We start from the raw sequence: 18,000 nt of genomic DNA, 5'->3' as shown, positions 1-18,000 counted from the left end.
GTGAGGTCGGTGGCGTTTATGGCCGTTGTGCATGCAAGGGACCTGAGACAGGCTGAGGGGCAGTGACTTCCTGGGAACACACTCCTGTGCTCGCTGATCCCGGACACTGACCTTTAACCTCCTCACGTTCTGGAATGAGCCCGACAGGTCGGGGGTGGGTCCCGTTGGTGCAAGGACTGGGACGCAGGCGCGGGCTGGTGGCCCTGTGGCCAGGATGCGTCGAGATCTCAGTGTGGACTTAGCTGGTTTTCAGAGCCATGTGCCCCTTCTCCGTGAATGGCAAAGGCCCTGACCAGTGCCGCATAACTCTGCTGGCGTAGGGCGGTGAATGCTGGACGCCGGGGCGTCTGCCCGAAAACCTCAGGTCTTGCCCGGCAGAGAGCTGGGACAGGTTGTGAGCGACACGGAGACGGGGTGGGGTCCGCGGTTCAGGCAGCACCGTCTCGCTGCCGTGAGCGCGGGGGGCCCTTTGCCGCGGCGCCTAAAGCCTGTGCCTTCTTTCTGGGCGAAGCCTGGCGCCGGGTTTTGCGTGACTGGCCCCTCTCTCGCTTCTCCCGTTAACACAGCACTTTCTCGAGCGATGTTGGGAAACACCTAGTTTGTGCGTGAGAGCAAGGGAGGGGAACGGAAGAGGAGGGAGAAAACCTCGGAAGCGGAGACTTTTCACCTCACGCGTCGGGGCGCCCTGACGGACAATTCTCCTTTTTATTAAAACTTGAGGACGAGTCCCACAGTCTTCCCTGGATTTTATTGACAAGAAAGAGAGTTTTTTTTTTTTTTCCTACGGTCGAGGACGTGACAAGAAATCATTACCTATTGATTCGGTCCCTCGTTATTTCAGGCTTCTCTGAGCCTGGATCGTTTTTCATAATTCTGTCGCTCTGGAAGGAGCCGAGTTTGCAGCAGCCCCTGCCTTTCGTCCTCGACATGCCCCTGGGCTGACGCCGATGCTGGCGGGCGCGGGAGCGGCGAAGGCTGAGCATCGCGCTGCCCGCCACGGCGTCGGGCCGGGCGCGTGGTCGAGCCAGCCTTTCTCCCCTGCGGGCGTGTGCGGCCGTGTTCATGGGAGCAGCGGGGAACCCCACAGGGAGCGTGAGCACCCACATCCAGGCCGGCGCCCGAGACTCTGGGTCCCGCAAGCCGCGCTTCGACCGGACGCCCTGTGGACACGCGCCCGGGCCCCGTGGGCTTGCCCGGGTCTGCAGAGTCGGCCGTCGCCACCTTCGAGGACTGGCTGCCGCCGTCTCGATGGCGTGGGTCGGAGCTCGTTGGTCTGGGCCCTGCGGCTGGTGGCATGACTCTCCCTCGCTGAGGAGGCATCTTTCATTCCAGAATGCTCACCTCTGCCAAAGAGTTTTATAGCATCCCATGCCTCATTCTGATCGTGGGAAAACAGCCTGGGCGCCAAGTTCATCTCCTAAAAACCCCTGTTAAATGAACTCTCGTCATCGTTCTGCGTCCAGGGAGGTCATGCTCGGGACAGCTCCACCGGGTGACTCCCTTGGATAGATGGGATTTAATCCGACCCTTGCCAAGAGCCCGTGTGCGTGCGTGTGTGTGTGCGTGCGTGCGTGCATGTGCACGCGCGTGCACCCGGGCAGCAACAATTGCTTCTTTCCGCGCAGCAAGGAACACAGTTTTGCTCCCTTTCGTGGGCATTTTATCGAGCACGCCCCCGGTCTGAAGTGGGGCTCGAGTGCCTGGCCCCTGAGGAGCAGGGCGGAGCTCACGCCCAGGGTGTGTTTGTCAGGTGCCCACTCCGGGCACAGAGTAAAGCCAGGCGCGCTCAGACCGGGCTGTGTGTCGCACAGGGAAGCCCCCTGGGTGTGCCCGCCGCCTCCTCCCCTCCGCTCCTTCGTCTGGAGACCACCCCGGCGCCCCTGCCACTGAGGGCCCGGCTTCCCGCCATGTTCGTCTCCAGCCTTCGGGACGGACCGTGCTGTTCTTAGCAACGCCGAACGTTTGCGTTATGTCCGTGTCGCTGGTATTTTTAGGTGCTCGCAGACACCGTTAGTGTGCGCTTTCGACACTGTGGTTTGAGCTGTTCTCCCCGCAGTCTGACTGCTCGGGAGTAGGGAGAAATGAGGAAATAATTCACGTGCACGGGTGCCCAAAACTAAGATTAAGACAGAGGGGGATGCCGAGCTCGGCGCAGCGTGAGGCTGAGTCCACCTGCTGGCCGACATCGTTTGCCGGCGTCCTCCGTCCGGGGCGGCGGGGGCCGCGGCCACCTTTTGCCCTGCTGGTCACCGTGCAACTCATTCTCTCCCCCAGGATGTGTGCAGTGACTGTCCTCCGGGCCCCCCAGGCCTCCCCGGTCTGCCGGGTTTCAAAGGGGACAAAGGCCTCCCGGGAAAGCCAGGGAGAGACGGCACAGAAGGAAAAAAGGTGAGGAGTGAAGGCAGACGGATACCGCCCCGTCGGGGAGATGCCGGCACCGCCCCCGGCACGCGGGGGGGCCCCGCGGGAGCGTGTGGACGGGAGGCGGGGGCGTGGGGCCGGTCGGGGACCGGCTGCCACACCACTAGCCGCGGTCTTGTGGGTCGTGCCCTTGAAGACGCAGCCGCAGCCCCGCCGCAGTGGCCTAGTGCTTTGCTCAGCCCGATGGTGGGGGGAACGGGGTGGGGGGTGGGGGACAGTAATTCCCAGTGGGAAACCGGTGCGTGGGCGTGTCGGGGCGACGGCTTGCCGGCGGTTCTGGCCACGGGCTCCGGACTCTCACTCCTGTGTTCTTTTTCCTTTTGTCGCTGCTACAGGGAGACGCTGGGTCCAGAGGCCTCCCGGGGCCCCCAGGAGCGGCTGGGGCGCAGGTCAGTGAGCCTTCACAGGCGTCGCGGGAATCCCTTTCTGCTCCCCTCGCCGAGTGGCCCAAGCCAAGGACCGGTGACGTCCGGCGTAGAGGAATGATGGTTTTAAAGTCAGAAAACCCACGTTCAGGGCCTGACCATGGCCCTGACTCTCTCAGGGACCTGGGGCGGTGGGGTCGTTTCAGCTCGTGGAGTCTCAGGTTGTTCATCCCCGAGGTCGAAGGTGTGAAACGAGCTCGCGGTGGGACCGCGCAGGGCTCACCGGTTAAGACACGAGCCGCTGGGCTCTGCGTCCTTAGGCGAAGCCCTTGACCTCTGGGCCTCAGCCTCGCCACTCGTTCATGATAACAGAAACAGCTCCGGGACGGGCCGGAGCCGGACGATACAATGATGGAGAGGAGCTGGCGCTTGGTGGGAATTACTGCTGGACAGCGCGCGCTCGGCACGGGCAAGCGTGTGTCGCCCCTCCGTGTGACTCAGGCAGCGTCTGAGACGGCCGGGCGCTCCGTGCGGAGCTCTGGCTGCTGGAGGGCGTGGTGGCTGTGTGGGCTCTTGCTGGGGACAGTGTTCAGCTCTGAGAGACTGCGAGATGCTGCTGCGGGGCCGGGCAGGGAGTCGGGCCCACCTTGGACCTCGTTCCCCTTGCCCGGCGCCGGGACCCCCCTGGGCCCCTCCACCCGACCCCCCGGTGGCCTCCGCGCTGCTGCAGGCCGTCACGGCCCACCTTAACCCTCGGAAGTGCCACCGTGTCTCCCCGTGCCCCAGGGGCCAGACCTTCGGGGTGCGGGGTCGTTCTCGCCTCTCTGTCCTTGCTCCTCCCGCGGCGACGAGGGAGCCTGAGCGCAGTGACCTCGCAGGCCGACGGCCGCGACCGCTGCTCGCGAGATGCGCCCCCGGGACATGGCGAGCCCTGTCGGCCTCGGCGCGGTTGGCCTTTCAGCCCCGTGGTCCCAGCACTGGGGTCAGGAAGGACCGGGGTGGAATATGTAAGGGGCGGCCCAAAGCCTCAGTGACCGAGATCAGTGAAACTCCATGCGGCACTTTACTAACTTTAAAATTAACGCAGTTGACTCACAAGAAACAAAACACCGACATTTCAAACAAAGACGGGACCCGACCCTGCACTTGAAGACTCGCCTCTCACAGCCCCCACCCCTATCCCAGCCCGTCGGAGCCATGTGTTTATTTATATTTTGACATTTTATTCATCTCGGATTATTTCACGTTAGCTTTGACTTTGGAAAACATGGCGTTGGAATAGTCGGCATCTCGGGAGACCCACACATCTTACACCCAGGGCGGGTGCCCCACCGGAAAACGGGTTGGGGCCATCACTGGTCTGCAGGCTAAGCTGTCTAGCACTTGTTACCCGTGGATTTGGGGAAGCCTTGTGGCGTCCTGCCACCCCAGGGCTCCCGCCTCGGGAGCCGCGGATGCCGGGTCTCAGTGTGGACAGGACAGGAGAGTCTCCCGGGCGGTGCTGACGCCCGCGAAGTGCAGCGTCCGCCAGGCGAGCGGCTGCATGTCGTCCTCTCTCTGTGGGGGCATCGTCGGGGGCTACGCTTTTCACCTGGAAATCCTGCAGGCCAGTCATTTCAGATGACCGCCAAGTAACCTTTGCTGTCAGCTTGCTGGCTTCTGGGCTCTGCCTCTGCAGAGGAATGGCCTTTATTCAGGGGAAGGGAAGCCAGCCACTTAGACAGACGAGGCGACCCCTGGCAAAATGGGAGTGGTTGTCTGTCAGCCCAAAGCGGCTTGAAAGGCTGGAATCTGGGGATAATGGCTCTGCCTTTGTTCTTTTATAATTCGATTTAAAAGAGGGTTCGTTCCTTCATGTATAGAGAGAAAACAGAAGAAAGCTTCCTTCCAGAAAAAGAAGCAAAATTAGTGCTGTATCTGAAAGACAGTCCTAGCTTCTCCTCCCAGGAGTCCGCAGTGATCTTGAGAAGTTCTCAGGGCTCAGTGAGCCCCCAGGGGGTTGCCGTGGACAAATATACCCAGTGTTCTGAGGGCCGAGGGCCAGGCTGCCTGCTTTATGACGTCTCCTGCCATGGTCAGCATCACCCTAGGAGGCAGAGATATCATCCCACTTTGCAGAAGAGGAAACAGAGGCTTAGCAAGCTTCAACGCCGGTCTGACACTCGTAGGTGATACAGCAGAGGTGAGTCTCTGCTAGTGCAACTCCAGGATCCCAGCCATTCATATCCCGGCGTTCTAGGAACCTGCCCGCAGCACCAGCACCAAGGACAGCTCCCAGCGGCCTAGGCGGCTGCCTCCACCCTCCAGTGCTGCCCCTGCCTCAGAGCCCCTTACCTGTTGCTGGGGAAATGAGCAGCAGGTGCCTCTCTGAGGACTCACAGGCTTCCAGCGCGAGCCAGTCTCTGGCCTCTCCATTCGCCCCGTGCCACTCCCCCGGAAACGGATGGAGGGCGGTTTCATTTCCTCCGTGTTGGACACCACTTACCAGACAAGGCCTCTGCTGGACCTCGGACACGAAGCTGAGTCTGTGAACCGAGCATGCCCCCGGCGGCAAAGCACTGTGGCCAGCGCTGCGGCCAGCGCTGCGGCCATCACGTGTGCTCCTTCACGGCCGCGGCCCCGGGAGGCCAGCGGTCACGTGCTTGGCTCGCGGGTGTGTTCGCAGCTGTGATTCAGCATCGGCACGTCCGCGACCCCGAGCTTCACGCGGGGGTTTGCAGCTGCCCTCTCCGGCGGCCGGGTCTGCGGGGCTCAGCGCCTGGGCGGTCAGTTACGGAGCTCCATTCTCGAGCCTTCAGACTGCAGAGAACACCGGGCGGGGTCAGGTCTGGAGGCCGTGGCTGCTGGTTGCTGCTAAGATCCTCGGGGAGGGGGGAGGAGCAAGATGGCAGGGCCACGGCCCGGGAACGCGAGTTTCTGCGGAGCCCGCCGTGCAAACCTCCCCGGGTCGGAAATGCGGGACGTTCCGTCCTCCGTGGGAGGCGCGGGGTTTCCTTCTCATCCTCGCGCCTACCAGCCCGGCCGTGGGAACTGCAGGGACTGGGGACGCCGGGTGAACAAAGGTCCCACTTCCGGGTGTTCTGGAAGGCTCCGAAGAGCAGAGGTAAGACGTCCCTTGCCGCTCGCGGAACGAGCAGAAGGAGACCTGGAATTCCGCCCTGCCCAGAGGAAGCCCAGAGCCGCTGGTGCACGCCGGCTCCATGAGCAGAGGTCTCTCCCACGGCCGCCTCAGCCCTGAAAGTCCCTCCAAGCAGCTCCGTGAGCACGTCCGTCCCGAGGCAGCAGGGATCCGTCAGAGGCAGCGCTGACATCCAGGGCCTGGCGTCATGCTGGAGAAGAAGGATCTGTAAGCCGGTGACTCAGATGAAGTCAGACGGGCTGGCGGCCACCGAGGAGGCCAGCTGGTTCCCCAGCCCGGTGCGGACTCTTATCAACTGAGTGCGTTTTGCTTACTAGTCACAGGCCTCGGGCAGTTTATGTGGCTTCTCCGAACCCCAGGCGCCTCGTTGTAAATGAACGACCACATGGCCTGCCTCGCGGAGACGGGAGGGCGAAACAGGGAGCGTCCGCCAAGCCCCGGTGTGGCGCCGGCGCCGGGGGCGCGGGCTGCGTGGCAGCGCCAGGGCCCTCACGGCGGTTGCTCCGTTTGTGACAAGTGGCTTCGGATTTCCTGTCTGCACCCTGATAACAACCCCTCCCTCACGGGGTCGTCCTGCTGGCTGAGTTAATAAGTGGGCGTAGTAAATAATTTTTTTTTTTTTTTTTGCATCGGCTCAGGATATAAACACAGAAATGCATGGAAGGGTGGGACCGCATTTGGGGAGCCCCGGCAGAGCGCCTGGCAAGGCGGGGGCTCTGTGAATTCAGTCCTCTCTTCCGGCAGGAAGCGAGTCAGGCTTGGGGGTGGCCGCGCTGGCCTCGAGCCCCTCCTGCAGGGGGGCGGGAGACGAGGGTGCCCCGGGATCCTGGAGCTGCTGACATTTCCTTGTTGAGAGATGAGGATCGAAATCACTCCAAGCTCAGGCCGAGGGCCGGCATCCGGAAGGAGGCGGGCTGCTTTTAAGGCAGCTGCCCCGCGGGTCACGGAGGCGGTGTTCTTTTCATTGAGATCGTGCCGTGGCCTGCAGACAGCGCGCCGGCTTTACAGATTTAAAAGCCGTCGAGGTAATGACATGCGAAAAATATGGGAACAAACGCTCTTCTCCTCTGAACCTATTTTTTTCGGCTCTGCAGTGACATGTGGCTGTTCAGAGGCATCCGCTCATAGCCTCCCCCCCAATCCCCCAATCCCGTCACACCCTGGGAAGGCAGCCAGGAGTGTTGTTAGGTGGCCTCCCTCACCAGACACCTGCCGTCTGGGTGAGGAGGGAGCGGCGCTGGGGGCCCCGGTGACAGGGGTGTGGGGTCCAGGCCTGGGAGACCCTCGCAGATCGACTCCCCCATCCTTGGCTTCCCGGATGAACATGCTGGGGGCGGAGGCGGCGCGATCGGCGGCAGGCGGAGACCAGAGACGGCCAGAAGCAGAGCCCGGGCTGACCGACTGCCAGAGCCGGATCGCGCTGCATAACGCCTTCTTTTAGAGGAACCGAAACGTTCTTTGTTTGATAACATTTTGCCGAAATACATTTGTTAACACAGTAAATGCAGAGCTGAAGACAGGCGGCGGTTAAGAGAGAGCGAAACCTCTGAACACTGCGTCTGGGCTTAGCCCGCAAACGGCGGTTTGTGTGCGTGGCGCGTTATGGGCGTTTTCGTGACCTCGGTAATGGCGGTGGTGATGGCAGTGGTGGTGGCGATGGGTGTGGCGATGTCACATGACATGACGGCAGTGACGATGACGGGGAGGATGACGTAGGGGTGACGATGAAGGTGATAGCGGTCGTGGCGGTGGTGACGATGTTGCTGATGAGGCTGACTGCAAGGATCGTGGCTCATGATCGCCGAGAGCTAGCGGCGAAGCCATCGCCAGCCTGAGCGCTGTGTAGATTTTGAGTCGCTTAATCTTTACGCCGACCCCATGATAACGGCCCTATTACTATTCTTTCTGTTTTCCAAGTCAGGAAACAGAGTTGAAGCACCTCGTCTGGTGACACGTAGTTAGGAATGAAAAAATTGGGGTTTATGTACAAAATGATGTGAAACAGTTTTGGTAACCAATATTTACTGTGTTTTGAGTTCCATGCCAAGTGTTTTCCATGTTTTATTTGATTTCATTCTCCCAACATTTTACAAGGTAGGCAATCATTACTTTCTCTATTTTGTATATTAAAAAAACTACAACTCGGAGTGTAAGTGACCCGCCCAAGGTCCCACAGCTAGAAAGGTTGGCAGCGGGGAGCCTGTGGACGGAGACCCTCCTCCTGCTCAGCCTGCAGCGGGGGTGCCCGCCCACCGCCCCCCGCCGCCACTCGGCCCCTGCCCCATCCTCAGCCGCCCTGCCGTGCCCAGACACCCTGGAAGCTGCTCCTTCCTCACCCCGTGACGCCCCGCTTTCCCCTAACCAAGCCCCTCTCTTCATCCCGAACCTCCCGGTCCACCCCACAGCGTGTCCAGAGGGGCCCTTCTGGTATCTGGGGTCACACGTCCTTCCAGGGGTTTCCAGAGCCCGCAGCTCAGTCCGCGTTCAAGGGTGGGCGTGCCAGGCTCTCTCTCCACGAGGTGGGCAGCTCCTGGCTCCCCAGCCCCACCGTCCCTGCCCGCCCCCAGCGCCGCACAACCGGGTTACGCCCCTCCACCAGCAGCTCCTCAACCAGGAGCCGCCGCCCTCGCCGACTCCGGGGCCTGGTGGAGGAGGGGCGAAGGGGTGCGAGAGCGGCTGGGCGGCCGGGCGGATGCGGGAGCGCGCGCACTCTCTTCTCCGGCCGCGGAGCTGTCGGGGCCCCACTCACTCGCTTGCTTTCTTCTCCCAAGGGAAGCAGAGGGGAGCCCGGTGCAGGCGGAGAGGCCGGACGGAAGGGCGAGCAGGTAACACGTCCCCCGGGGCCCTCGCGCGAGCAGGTAACATGTCCCCCGGGGCCCTCGCCCCGAACGAGCCCAGGGCCCCGTCGCTGCTTTGCGCTTGGATGTCTTCCGGTCACGTTTTCCCGGTGCCCGTCCCGCCGCCCCTGGCTCGCTGTCGCGGTCCCAGCCGCCGTCATCCGAGGAGCCCGCCTTTTCTTCTCCGTTTTTCCTTTTGGGCTCTTCTGCTCTGGGTGCTCTTTGTCCACTAAGATGGGAGTGGTTCACTGCGACCCGCCCCCTTCTCTCTTCCCACCCCGCCGTTATTTCTGAAACACCTGTCGTAGGACTCGCGGTGCTAGTGGCTTTACGGCGACCAGCCGCCCTTGCTGGGCCGCGTGTCCAGGCACCGGGGGACGGTGCGGGGCTGACACCCCGCTCTGTCGCGGGTCTGACCGCCGCCTCCCCGTGGTCCGCAGCCCATGCTGCCCGCTCGGCCCCTCAGCCTCCGCCGCGTCCGCCCTGCAGATGGCCTTGCCCGTGTTTTTCCTTCTCGCCCTCCCGCCTGCCCTCCCCTGTCGCCTCGCCCTGCCATACACGCCTCTCTCAGTCGTGCTCGTGAGCAGCTCTGTGCCCCGCGCTGCCCCAGGCTCCTAGAGGAGCAAGTCCCCGCCCTCCCTCACCAGAGTGTCGTCCAGGGAGAGAGCACGGCACCGGGCGAGTCGCCCAGAGGCAGGCAGGAGCTGCACAGTCTCCGGCGTTCCGGCCGCGGCTCCCTCTGAGCTCGGAGCCCCGGAACGTGTCGCACTCTGGTGCGGACGAGCTGTCGAAGGCAGCGGCACCTGCAGCGGGTGCCGTAGGTCACGTTGTCCAGTGGCGAGAGATGGGGAGTCACATCTTTCACGGTGCTTTGCTTAGTTTGTTAACATTGCTGTGCTAACTTAGATGTCGTTTTCATGCATTTTACACAATAACGTGTTCAGCTCTTTCTGGAAACACGTGGACCCCTCTGCGCAGGGACACGGTGCTCCCCTTTACACACCAGTAGAGCTGCCGTGTGGTCCCACAGCTCAGTTAGCCGACATCTCCCATCCTGGGCTTACACAGTGTGCGTCTGCGTTTGTGTCTGTGTTTTTACCGTGGGACACACCAGACATACATCAAAGTAGAGAGTATAATAAAAAGAAGCCCCTCAGGACCTATCACCCAGCTGTGATGTCGGTCGGCCATGCTGGCCACTCTTGTTCCCATTAGACCCTCAGCCACCTCCCCGCACCTTCTCCCTTCACATTCTTTTGAAGCAGATCCACCTGCAGGATAGATTAGTTTTTGTAAATATTGTCAGGTGCTTTCTCCACCTATTGAAGCCCTGGAGAGAGATAGGTAGGTAGGTAGATAGGTAGATAGTTAGATAGATAGATAGTTAGATAGATAGAGATAGATAGATAGATAGATAGATAGATAGATAGATAGATAGTCTTTTTGTTGTGTCTTCATCGAAAACTGTTCTTTGAGTTAGGAACTAGATTCTAGATCATTGTCTGAAATACGGCAGTTGCACCGATTCGAGAAGCTTTTTCATGAGCCCTTTTAAAGGATTGCCTCTCGTGTTTTCCAGGGCCATCCCGGAGTTCCAGGTTTCATGGGGCCCCCAGGGAGCCCGGGGCCACCTGTAAGTAATAATCTTTAACCCCCTCCTCTAATTTTATTTAAAAACGGTCTATTCGTGAATACTTTCATATCAGGGTGACTTCCGCTTCCCCGTGCAACCCAATAGCTGAAGGGCTCTGACCACGGTTGTCGGTTGAACCTCGTACCCCCCCCTGTACCCCTATAGTTCCAAAGCCTGAAAGACATCTCCAGTGAAAATGAACCCTCGTTTCCTTCTCGTTGGAAACCGCTGTAACTTAGACCTCCGTGACGGCTGGAGGAGTTGGCCCTGGCTTTTTGTTCTCCTGCTAGATGATGGGCCTGGGGCTGAGAGACAGTCACCATCAGAAGCCGGCTTGTCCTTCTGCAGCCGCCGAATGCTGCAGGTCACTGACTCGTGTCCACTGAGCGGCTGCTGCGTGTCATGCTTCGCGCTGTGGATCGCCCTTGGGGGCAGACGCCGAGTCGGCGGCCCATTCGGGTTCATCAGTCAGTCCTGCAAAAGCAGCTCAAGCCCACGACATTAACCCTTAGGGTCATTTGTCTCCTTTTTGAGTGCTTCGGTCCTTCCTGAGATGTGGCCACTGCCCCTCCGCACCGTTATCTTCCCAGAGACTGGCCCAGTCTGACGGGGAGACAGAGGCACCTTCGAAGTGTTCATGGTTCAGGCAGCCGGGAGGGGGCACAGGAGAGGACGTGCTGACCATGTCCATCCAGACGCACAGCCGCCTGGCTTTCTGCTTTATCGCCCTTAGGGAGCTGATGGGATCGCAGGAGCCGCTGGGCCGCCAGGAACCCAAGGACCCCCGGTAAGCTCCGCGGTGGGCAGGTCTGCCTTCAGCCTGGGTCCGGCCTCCCGGGAGCCCACACGGGTGCCCGCCCTGCCCTGGTCCTCCCTGCCCCCGTCGTCCGACCCACCCGCAGGGTCTGTGCACTGCCGGTCGACCTCAGCACGGATCGCTTTCTATTAGAGCGCCAGTTGCCTCACCTCTAAAATAAAAGTGAGGAGGAAAAGCCTTGGCAATCGGTGATTCCAGAATTCAGTTCACAACCGACTCAAACAGGCCCGAGGTTTAGTGCCCTCCCTCCATTCCTTCTCAGTGTGGTTTCCTTCCGAGCAGGCTCAGGGGAGGGGAAGGGCCTGGGGCGAGCCCATCCTGCGCCCGTGGGGTGCACCCGGCGGCGCTGCATGCCAGGTGGGAGGGAGCCGCGTTATGCACTTGTTCCAGAAGCGGCGTGTAGTTAGGAAAGGGGAAGTCGCGGGTCATGGTCTTGAAACCGCAACTGGCGGAACTGGCACCTGAACCCAAGCCATTTAGCTCAAAAAGCATAATTTATTCATTGCCTGAAGTTCGGTTCCAATGCCACAAGCACAGGGTGGAGCTCAGGGCAGCGGGCTTTGTGCGCGGTCACTGGCACAGCGAACAATGTGCCTCATCTCAGCTGGCTGCCCCGGACCTTAGACGGGTTCGGAGTCGTTACCCCCGTTTTATAAAGAAGGACAGTGGGGATCAGAACGCGGACCTGCCGGGGGCGGGTCGCTCGGCGAGGAGATGTCAGAGCCGGTGCAAACCCCAGTCTCCGGGAGCCGCAGCAGCTCTTTCCAGTCTGGCTGCCCGGGAGGTCAAGGCCCTGATATGTCTGGACTCTAGGGCCAGGAGCACTTTCGATAACTTCCTGCTCGTCAGATGAGGAGGACAGAGACGGAGGGGCAGGTCACTTGTCCAGGGTCATACAGGAAGGGAGTATCTACGTTGGAAGTTGCAAGTCAATTCGTAGCCCTTTCTGCTGCTCCACAGTGATCCACCGTGTGGGGTGGTCTGGGCTGGGGACTGGAGCAAAGCCGAGACTGGAAAACAATCACCACGGCGGCTTCATTCATTCATTCATTCATTCATTCATTCATTCATGTTTTATGGCCATCATCTGGCTAATCCTTTCGAAGCTGCCCACCCAGAAGTCGTCCCAGGATGAATCAAATATAGAACGTAACGGCAGGCAGCTGTTTATTGATTCTCGGACAGCAAAAGATTGGCCCAATAAGAACTAGTGGACTGTTTGCCCAAGAAGAATAGGATGTGGGGACCAGACGCACATCATTCCATCCCTAGGAATGAACCGCGTTAAAATCAGTCACTGATGCTGACGGTGGATGGCGGGCCCGCGGATGCCGTGCTTGGAGCTGTCCGTGGTCCTGATTCCTCACCACGGCCCTCAACCCTGAGCGTACGTGAGAGGTGTCTTAGCGCTCACAGTGAATGTCGGCAGTTAGAACACGGCAATTTAAAAATGAATAAGTAAAATGAGGCGCAGTTAAAAAAAGACAGACAAACTTAAATTCTCATCGTATTTTGAATTACATGAACGCTCTGCCACAACGGAGGCCCTTGCTTCGATTTCGGGTCCCATGAACGGGGTGTCTTGTCATGGTTGTTGCAAAAAGGAAGCCTCCCCATCTCCCATTTGTTGCTTTTTTTAAAAAAAAAATGATTGGAGTCTCCAGAAACCTTTATTATCAATTTAAAAATCCCCGATGTTGACGAAATATTCATCTCTGGCTGACAAATGTGATGTGGGTAGGGGGTGAATGTCTCTGTTTTATTGTTGTTATTTTGCTTTGGTCCAAGTGGCACTGCATCTGGACAGTCTTAGATATCATGCCACACAATTTACAGAGATGCGGGTTATGCCCAACTATTATCAGTGCAAATGGATGAACAGCATTTAAAAAAAAAATTAGGAATAACCATTCAACCTGAATCTGTAGAGTGTGAATCCTTTTGAGAAAAGACTTTAAGGACCCAATAGTAAACCGGAAACATTGTCCTCCCTTCATCGGCTCCCAGGGGTCCATGAAAAAATATTCTTGACATTTTACTGATACATCACTGACATCGTTCATTTTCTTCAGGCACGGAAGTAAAACTCGGTTGTTGAGTAGCGTTTGTTGAGTTTAACTAGTACTTAATAAAGGAAGTGTGTTTGGGGTTCCCTGATTAGACACTTTATATATGACAATATATGAAATCTGTATAAATCTGAAGTAAATATTAAGATATTTTTGCTTTCACTTTTCCTCCAAGAGGCTAAAATCACGACCCTTAAGAACACGTCATTTCGTGTGGCATGCGGATTAGGATGTAAAACCTGGCATCGGCCTCTAATCATGGAAGAAACATTGGTGGGGACAATAAAGTGGTCAGGACCCCTGACCACGCAGGGTGACAGGGAAGCGTTCATTAGGAAGGCGGCGGTGACGGTGATCACTGCACGCTGATTCCCGAGCTCTGCTGGAGGGAAATGTGTGTCTCTGGTGAATAAAGTGGGAAAGGAAGTATTAATCACTATAGTTTGTGGTAAACACCACCTTTCGAAACACAAGGTCTGTTGCCTGGGGTGACCGTTGGTGGTAAAACGTTTGGGAGCCTCTGGACGGAAGGGCGGCAAAAACCAAGCCACCTCTTTCCCGTGCCCCTGGCATTGACATGCCCAGGAGCAGTGGTCAGTGCCGTGTGGTGGGCGGGGACCTGAGTCTCAGGCAGTTTTGGGGAAAAGTGCAGGTTTGGGGCTGGACCCAGGTCCATGAACTTCGAAGCCCCGACATCTTTTTCCCACCGGGCTTCCACTCTGGTTCCTCCCGAGTCTGGGTAACAGGGCCACAAGGGGACCAGGCCTGCATGCCACCCTGCGGACCCACGCTCCGCCCGGGGCACCCGCCGCCCTGCCCTGGGGGAGGTGGGTGCAGGAGCACCCATTGCTTCTCTCCCAAGACCCCTTCCACCCGCTGAAGGCAATTCCGTGGGACGTCATTTATTTCCCGGAAAGCCAGTCTGAGAGATTTAACGTCTTGGCGCTTCTGTGTCTTGGATCTCTTAGGGGAAAGAAGGTCCTCCCGGCCCCCCGGGCCCGTCTGGATCACCCGGAACCCCAGTAAGTGGCATTTTTAAAAAATCTAATTTCTCTGCTACACAAATAAGCAAATTAATAGTATATTTCCTTATTGTTAAGGTGAGACGTGATCACTAGGGGGATTCTGTGTGTTACAGAAGACGAGAAGGAAATAATTACTGACTTAAACCAATCTAAATATTAAGTTTTTGGTGGAGTCGATTCTAATGTCAGTCTTCTTTTGCGAACAAACTGTTTACTTACTTAAATAGCATTTCATTTCTCTCTTTTCCCGTGGTGTGTATATGTGTATGCGCGCACACACACACACACACACACACACACACACGTAAGACAGCACGTGCGCACGTACGCGCATGCATAAGTGAGATCATTAACAACACTTTCTGTTTTCCACAGTGGTCTTGAACGCGTGTGAATTTTACATACACTCTATCCAGTGAATGTCCAGTCACATGCGCAATCATTCCTCTGCTGCTGCATAAACCTCGTGATCATTTTTAAAGTCTGCGCTAGAGTCGTTTGCCTGCACGGCACGTCCCCGATTTCTATAGGGCGGTCCGCGAAAGTGGGGCGCAGCTGTGAGTGTAGTCATGCCCGAGGTCCTCGAGACGTGCTGCGCGATTGCTGTGCCCCGTGTTTCCCCGGGCGGTTTAATGTGACGCGCTTCTCGGTGCGGTGGGCGCTCCACTGCCCGCAGCCACGCTGGTCCAGGGAGGCCAGGGGCTGCCGTCCCCGTCCTGTGGCGCCTGCCACTGGCATCTCCCTGGCCACAGACCCCGCCGTGTCCCCACGGCGCACGCTCCTGCTCCGGCCATACAGGCTGCTTTTCCTGGAACGCTCCGTCCTCTCCTCTCGAGGCCACGGGGCCTTTGCACGTGCAGCTCCGTCTGCCCAGAGAGGCCACCCCATTCGCTAGCTGTTGCCTTGGATCCTCCGCTGCCCCCCAGGCACCGTTCCCCGGGAGTCCTCTCTGCCCCAGGCTCGGATAGGCTCCCTCGGTCCATCTGCCTTTCCTCCCGAGTACCTGTCCCTGCTGACGACCACACTTTTATCTGTGGAATGGCTTTATTAGCGACCACCTCCTCCTCTATGTTAATCGATTTGCTGTTCAGCAAATGCTAATTAGACCCACCCGTGGTTTGCTATCTGGGGTCGTCACAGGAGGGTGCCCGGCGAGCGTGGGCCATGTTCTGGGCTGCGGGCTCTGTGAGGGCAGGAACCGTATCTGCTTTTTCGCCCACACGGAGCGAGCACGCAGCAGAGGTTAGCTAAAGGGCTGTGTGGATGAACGAGCCGCTTCCTTGAGCCCTCTGCCCAGGGCATCCGATTAGCGCCACCCTGAGAGAGGACCCTTTTCCCGGGCATCATGGGTGGCCCTCGCCGCAGCCTGGAGGTTAGGTAGCCCGTCCAGGGTGCACAGATCTTAAATGACATGTGGGATGTGAAACCCCTGTTGCTGTAAACTGCAGAACCACAGCCCGGTCGGTTGCAGCAGCCAGGAAAGAGTTACTGGTCTCAATCTCGCAGCAGCGCAGCCGACCCACTGGGATTTTGAGCTGGGCCTTTGCCATACAAGTCCTGGAGAGCTGAAGAAGGGAGAAATGCCCTTAGCTGTGACTTTTCTGTTGTAATATCCCTTCCGCCCGCCCACCCTCGCTCCTTCCCTTCCCTGCCCTGGTTGGGCCAGGAGCAGCATTCACGAAGAGGTACAGGTGCGTGGTGAGCGCTGGGGAGCAGCCCGGACGGTCCATGGCCTTGGGCTGCTGTCTGCGTGGTGTCCCCCTGACGGCGGAGGCCCTGGCCAGGAACCGTGAGAGCCCGCAGCAGCCTCTTCTGTTAAGCGTCGCACGCGGAAGCATCGCCGCTGAGCCACGTGGCGGCCGCGGGCCGGAGTCGCCACTTCGTTTAGGAGCGGCGGCACCGAGGAGCCGAGGGTTCCCAGAACTCGCCCAAGGTCGCGAGCCTCGTGGGTGTGCGGGCCTCGGCCCCCGCTTGGCTCGACTCGGCTTCGCCTCTGCTTCGCCGCCGCCGCGTTTTCTCTCCCCGGCTCCGGGTCCGCGCGGCCCGGGACGGCATCCGAGTCTGTGCAACGGCGCGATCACCCTGCTGGCCTGTCCTTTCCATCTTCGGAGACGCCTAGAGAGAGAATGACCTTTTTGATAGGCACAAGGCTACGGCGTCCTTTTTGGAGAAGGAGGCAGCTGGCGGCAGGTGGGGACAGACGGGGGGGGGTCGCAGCGGCTCGATGTCGTGGCAGGAAGTGTAAGAAGTCCGCGGCCTCCCTGCGACCCGGCCATTCTCCCCGCCCCTCCCGTGCTCCGGGGGCTGCGTGTCATGCCGTCCCGCAGGCCACTCAGCGCCGTCGTCACCCGCAGCAGCCCCGGGCCCCGGGCCCGCCACGAGGCCCTGCCGCCCCAACCGCGACGTCCCGCAAACGTCCAGCAGGGCCTGCTGTGGGTCAGCAGCAATGACGGAGAAGCTGTTGTAATTCGTTGCTTTTCTCCTGAGCGCCGGACACTGGGGATCAGGCGTCCAGGCCAGAACCCTGGCGCGAGGGAAAATCTGGGAGAGCAAAGCGACCGTGTCGGCTGAAACACGTCCTTGGCGGCCGCGTGGGAACGTAGAGTTGTCCTCCCCTCCCCTCCAGGCGTCTTCGGCCCGATAACCGATCTGAGTTTCTCTTGCAGGGAGCAGAAGGCAAAGAGGGCAGAGGCGGAAAGCCAGGCGCCCCCGGAGAGCCGGTAGGTGGCCGCGCCCCCCCCTCCACCACCCACGGGCCAGGCCAGCGCCCGCTCAGCAGCAGCTGCCGCGCGCCCAGGGGCCGCCCTGAGCCGGGCACACGGAGCTGCTGTCTGAGCACCGCTTCCCTTCCTGCCGCTCCCCATTTTGTAACAAAGGAAACTGAGTCTCAGGGAGGTGGAATGATGGACCCGGAGTCACGCGATGGGCTGGTGACAGAATCAGAACCTGAGCCCAGCCTCTGTCCTTCCTCTGCACGCTGCGTTTTTCATGCCCCCGTGGAGGCTCCGCCCTGCTGACGCGGGCCGGGGCGCTGGGGCGGGTGAGCGCTGGCCGGGTGGAAGTCCGATGCCCGGAGAGCCCGTCAGACCCACGGACCGCCTCAGCCGCACCGGCTGGCTCCAGGGCCGCGAGTGTGCCCTGGCCTCAACCCTGGCAGAGTCGTGTGTGGTTTTTCTTTTCCTTTAATGTCGTCCGTCTGGGGACACACAGCACGGCAGACCGAGTGCTCACGAGGAAGTCTCCGTGGCCCTGGGAGCCGTTGGTAGTGCAGGGATTCCTACAGGCTCGTGTCCGTGACCTCAGAGTTGTCGTTCCTGACAGTGGAGGGTGGTCGACTCGCCCCGACGGCGTCGGGCTCCTGGGCGGCGGTGCCGCCCCGTTCCTAGCGGCCCCTCCGTTTCCACGGCACCTCGACATCCAGGGGCGGGAGGAAGGTGGCAGGCGGAGCTTGGAGACCCGGGTTGTCCAGATGCCCGCCCGTGGGGGACCAGTAACGACGGGGCCACACAGCCGTTTTTTTTTACTATTTACGTAATAGTCATTATTTTTTACATAATAGTCATTTTTTCCTACTATTTATATTTATATTTTACATGAAAGAACTCCGAGAGACTCTAAAAACACAAATAAAAGTAATTCTCCCTCCCCTCCCCCAGGAGGGTGGTTTTGAGCCGAAGGAGACAAATTTGTACTC

The 18,000-nt window shown here is 59.3% G+C and overlaps 1 protein-coding gene across 1 annotated transcript in view; it reads left to right on the top strand.

Moving 5' to 3' along the window:
- The window catches only part of COL22A1 (collagen type XXII alpha 1 chain), a 156,673-nt gene that overhangs the window by 120,587 nt on the left and 18,086 nt on the right, over positions 1-18,000 (top strand). Inside the window, exons 45-51 of the mRNA XM_016164294.2 lie at positions 2,275-2,388; positions 2,757-2,810; positions 8,697-8,750; positions 10,342-10,395; positions 11,129-11,182; positions 14,250-14,303; positions 16,973-17,026. Coding sequence (XP_016019780.2) covers positions 2,275-2,388; positions 2,757-2,810; positions 8,697-8,750; positions 10,342-10,395; positions 11,129-11,182; positions 14,250-14,303; positions 16,973-17,026 — 438 coding nt within the window. The remainder of the gene's footprint in view (positions 1-2,274; positions 2,389-2,756; positions 2,811-8,696; positions 8,751-10,341; positions 10,396-11,128; positions 11,183-14,249; positions 14,304-16,972; positions 17,027-18,000) is intronic.

Source organism: Rousettus aegyptiacus, unplaced genomic scaffold (genome assembly GCF_014176215.1).
Source record: "Rousettus aegyptiacus isolate mRouAeg1 unplaced genomic scaffold, mRouAeg1.p scaffold_m13_p_15, whole genome shotgun sequence".
Classification (NCBI taxonomy): Eukaryota; Metazoa; Chordata; class Mammalia; order Chiroptera; family Pteropodidae; genus Rousettus; species Rousettus aegyptiacus.
The sequence above is the reverse complement of the archived record's forward strand: the minus strand, read 5'-3'. Positions and strand labels throughout refer to the sequence as shown.